The 917-nt window shown below is 38.2% G+C and overlaps 1 protein-coding gene across 1 annotated transcript in view; it reads left to right on the plus strand.

Annotated features, from left to right (window-relative positions):
• Positions 1–917, plus strand: part of LOC106883575 (pre-mRNA-processing-splicing factor 8) — an 86,626-nt gene that overhangs the window by 49,347 nt on the left and 36,362 nt on the right. The window contains exons 21-22 of the mRNA XM_052978062.1: positions 243–316; positions 525–671. Of these exons, the coding sequence (XP_052834022.1) occupies positions 243–316; positions 525–671 (221 nt within the window). The remainder of the gene's footprint in view (positions 1–242; positions 317–524; positions 672–917) is intronic.

Genomic DNA, 917 nt, shown 5'->3' on the forward strand with positions numbered 1-917 from the left:
ACATCGACCCCAGTACGTAACTGGTACTTAATTTATCGACCCCGAAAGGATGAAAACAAAGTTGACCTCGGCGAAATTTGAACTCAGAACGTGGCGGCAGACGAAATACCGGTAAGCATTTCTGCCAGCTCGCCGACAACAACTACAATTCTGTTCACTAAAAGATTAGAGAAAAACTCAAGTTTTTGACCATTGTCCACGTGATGTTAATATATATCTATATTTCTTTGTCTTTTATTCAGGATGTGACTACAGAGACGGCCCATCCAATAAGACTGTTCTGTCGTTATATTGACAGGATCCATATATTCTTCAGGTAAGTACCTGCAGAGTGGGAGATATCTGTGTTTGTCTAGTTGTTTAGAGATAAAGTCAATGCTGTACACAAGTCCACCTAGCTGTATAAAGGCACCACGGTACAGGTAGATTTATGTCAGTGTTGATTTTTGTGCCACGAATGTGCATACGGACTTACTGTCTGTTTCTCTCTCTTTCTATCACTGTCACTGCTTTTTTTTATATAGGTTCACTGCAGAGGAAGCCAGGGACCTCATCCAGCGCTACCTCACTGAACACCCTGACCCCAACAACGAGAACATTGTCGGTTACAACAATAAGAAGTGTTGGCCACGGGATTCTCGGATGAGATTGATGAAACACGATGTCAACTTGTGAGTATCTCTCTGTGATTGTTATTGTCGTTGTAGTAGTTGTGGTGGTGCTAGTGGTTGCTGTTGTGTATGTGTGTGTATATTTATGGAGACAAACACCATTTGTCAATGTGATCGGCTTGAAAGGTTAAAGATATTAAGATATTTTTTTTAACATGAAGCCAATGGTAGCCTTAATACATAAATAAAAAATATATATGAGTATATATAAATATATATATATATATATATATATATATATATATA

The sequence above is a fragment of the Octopus bimaculoides genome, chromosome 30 (assembly GCF_001194135.2).
Source record: "Octopus bimaculoides isolate UCB-OBI-ISO-001 chromosome 30, ASM119413v2, whole genome shotgun sequence".
In the NCBI taxonomy this organism is placed as follows: Eukaryota; Metazoa; Mollusca; class Cephalopoda; order Octopoda; family Octopodidae; genus Octopus; species Octopus bimaculoides.